Consider the following 2,780-nt stretch of genomic DNA (forward strand, 5'->3'; position numbering starts at 1 on the left):
GTAAATTAATTTTTAATAAAATTCATAAAAATGATCATGTTAATCACTATAATCCAAGTACCGACTTTATTTGCCGTCATGTGCCATCAAACCCCACGTACCCTGATTTTATTCCTTTTCCGTACCCGATTCTGTGTTCGCCTCCCACTGCTCCGACGACTGACCACGAATTTGTCGAGAGACGCGGTTCGGTGACAAGAGAAGAAGAAAAAAAGTTCTTTTATCAGGCTGCCATAGAATAAAAATACAGGGATCAATATTATCCACAGTTGTTGCGTTCTCTGCTACAGTTAGTGACTCTAACATTTATATATGTATGCTCTTGATTCCTCCTCCAATTCATAACGTATGTCTATGTTTTCTTTTTTCGAGTTTTTTTATTTATTTAATTTTTTTTTTTGGCGTTGGGTTTCTTTCTAGTCACGTAAATTTGTTGACATTACTCTATTTCCCTCGGTATTTGAGTTCTTCGCTAGTTGTTTGTCTCTGAATTCATTATGTGTGTGTCTCTGTTTTCTGATAGGTTTCAGAATCAAGATTTTTTTTCAAGAACTATGGAAAGAACCAAGACGAAGCGGCGAAGAAAGTCAACTCAACCGCACACCAGTGATGGAAAAAGTCAAACGTCCGGTCTTTCCCTTACCGATCTTCCTTGGTCCATGCTCTTCGGAATCTTTGTGGAACTTCCGACGAAGAGCATTGTGATGTGCAAGTCCGTGTGCAAGGCCTGGCGCAGGATAATCTCCGAACCCTATTTCATCAAGACTCACTCCGCGAAGACAAAGGAATGTATATTGATCCGCGACGTTCACCACAAGAGAATCTCTAGAAGCTTCTACTTGTTCGAGGAAGACGAGCACAAATTGGGGAATATCTGCCGGTGCATTGCTAGCAACGAGAAGTGTAAAGAGTGCTGTGTCAATACACCGGTGACGGCAAGGCTAAAGATTCCGTTGAGGAACGCCCAAGATATGCTCAGCAGATTGGGTGACGTTAACATGGACGATGCGGTGTTTTGCGTCGCAAGCATGAGCAAGAGCAAGAACGTCATCAAGGTTAAGTCGAACAAGGAAGAGGTGGTGAATTCGTGCAACGGATTCCTTTGTTTGTACGAATCGAGAAGCTGTTACAGCCTCGACAAAAGAAACCCGTTCTTGGTCTGCAATCCGGTCACGGGCGAGTTTATGTATCTTCCGATGAGCGTTTGGGAAGACTGTGATGTGTTGCTGAGAGCTTCTGGGTTCGGTTTCAGCCCGGTGCGCAACGAGTACAAGGTGGTCAGGGTGCTTTGTCAGCGGAGAATAAGAGATCTCGGGTCGGAACGTGGCTCTGCTGACGTGGCTGAGATTCACACGCTCGGGACAAAATCTTGGAGAAAGCTCGACTCGTGGCCGTCCGAGCTAGGAGTCTTTAAGCTAAACTCCCCAGTCTATCTCGACGGAGCTCTTTACTGGCTCTTCAGTGTAAACAACGAGAGCTATAGTATGGTCTCTTTCGACTTTAACGAGGAGCGATTCCATGTCCACTCTCTTCCGTTTCGAAGACTTGGAGGGTGCCAAACCCTAAGAGTTCAAGGAGGCAGTCTTTACTTGTACAATACTCACATGAATATTTGGGCGATGAATGGAAATAAAAACCCCAAGTATTGGACCAAATTGTTCTCCATGGATTATTCTAAGCGACAACTTTCGGACGCCAAGTTCCCGCATCTTTCACGAGTTGTGGTGTTCAGTCGCAATCAGGGCCGATTTATCTACTACGACCGTTTTGAAGGCCTGAAGTTCAAAAAAATCAAGTTTCGTGGCTATGCTTCAACTTTCGAAGCGGTTACTTACACTCCAAGCTTCATATCCCTCAAGGAGATTGTGGGCCCGGGTAAAGTTGAAGTCCTTAACATCAATTCAGGGTATGGATTTTTCAATTTTTTATTTAATTTTGATTTTTATAGGCTATACTTTATAAACGTGACATGCATTGCTTTTAATCAGATTTTGTGACTGGTACTTTAAACATGTAAATGATTCGTTAGCTAATTCTTGAGGTCATTTATCCATGATTAAATTGTCATTCTTGTTATAGGAAGACAAACAAAACGGGCATCTTTGCTAAAATTGTTTTATTGCTATTTGAGGACCATTTTGAATCTTCTTATAATTTTAGGTGCCAGTAACTAGTCCATTTTTTTTCTAGGCTTCGTATTGAGTAGATACATGTCCTTTTCGCATATAACTTATGTTGTGTGAAAGTTAATGAGCTTCAAAATGAATTATTAGTTACAAGATGACAATTGTTTCATCAGTTACTATTAGCTAGCAAATAAAACCTGTTAATCAGAAATATAAGGATGTGAACCGGAAGGAATACATGGTGGGATATAAATTGTCTTTCCTTATTATTATTTATGAATTCTTTTTTATTGACATTGCCTTAAACTGTTTATGTAGGTGTGGAAAGCTAAAGCTCCTTGAAGAAACCCTCCCTCTTCTGCTTGGAGGAGCAAGGCGCGTTGTGACTTGTAACAGACCCTGATAAAGTAGTTTGCATTTTCAGTTTTCAGTTTCAGCTCACAAAAGGTAAAAGCTAGAAAGAAACAAAGGTTGAAAAAAAAAGAGAAGAAAGAAATAAAGGTTGAATTTTCTATTTTTTTATTCGCTATACCTAAATAGAGAATATTCCGTTGTGGTGTATGATTCCCAGGCCGGTTTAGTTGAGTTCGGTTTTAGTTTCCTGATTTCTAACTAATTTTAGTAATGCTTATGCTATATAGCAAGTATTGGATT

At 40.4% G+C, this 2,780-nt stretch overlaps 1 protein-coding gene across 1 annotated transcript; it reads left to right on the plus strand.

Moving 5' to 3' along the window:
• The first annotated feature begins 554 nt into the window (after window positions 1-554).
• On the plus strand, window positions 555-2,529 carry LOC149407765 (F-box/kelch-repeat protein At3g06240-like). The gene is made up of 3 exons (XM_089621881.1): window positions 555-1,906; window positions 1,989-2,000; window positions 2,445-2,529. Exons 1-3 carry the CDS (start codon window positions 555-557, stop codon window positions 2,527-2,529), a joined length of 1,449 nt encoding a protein of 482 aa, XP_089478007.1.
• The last annotated feature ends 251 nt before the right edge of the window (window positions 2,530-2,780 follow it).

The sequence above is a fragment of the Urtica dioica genome, chromosome 1 (genome assembly GCF_054948205.1).
Source record: "Urtica dioica subsp. dioica isolate 48M chromosome 1, U.dioica_male_clone48M_v1_H2, whole genome shotgun sequence".
Classification (NCBI taxonomy): domain Eukaryota; kingdom Viridiplantae; phylum Streptophyta; class Magnoliopsida; order Rosales; family Urticaceae; genus Urtica; species Urtica dioica.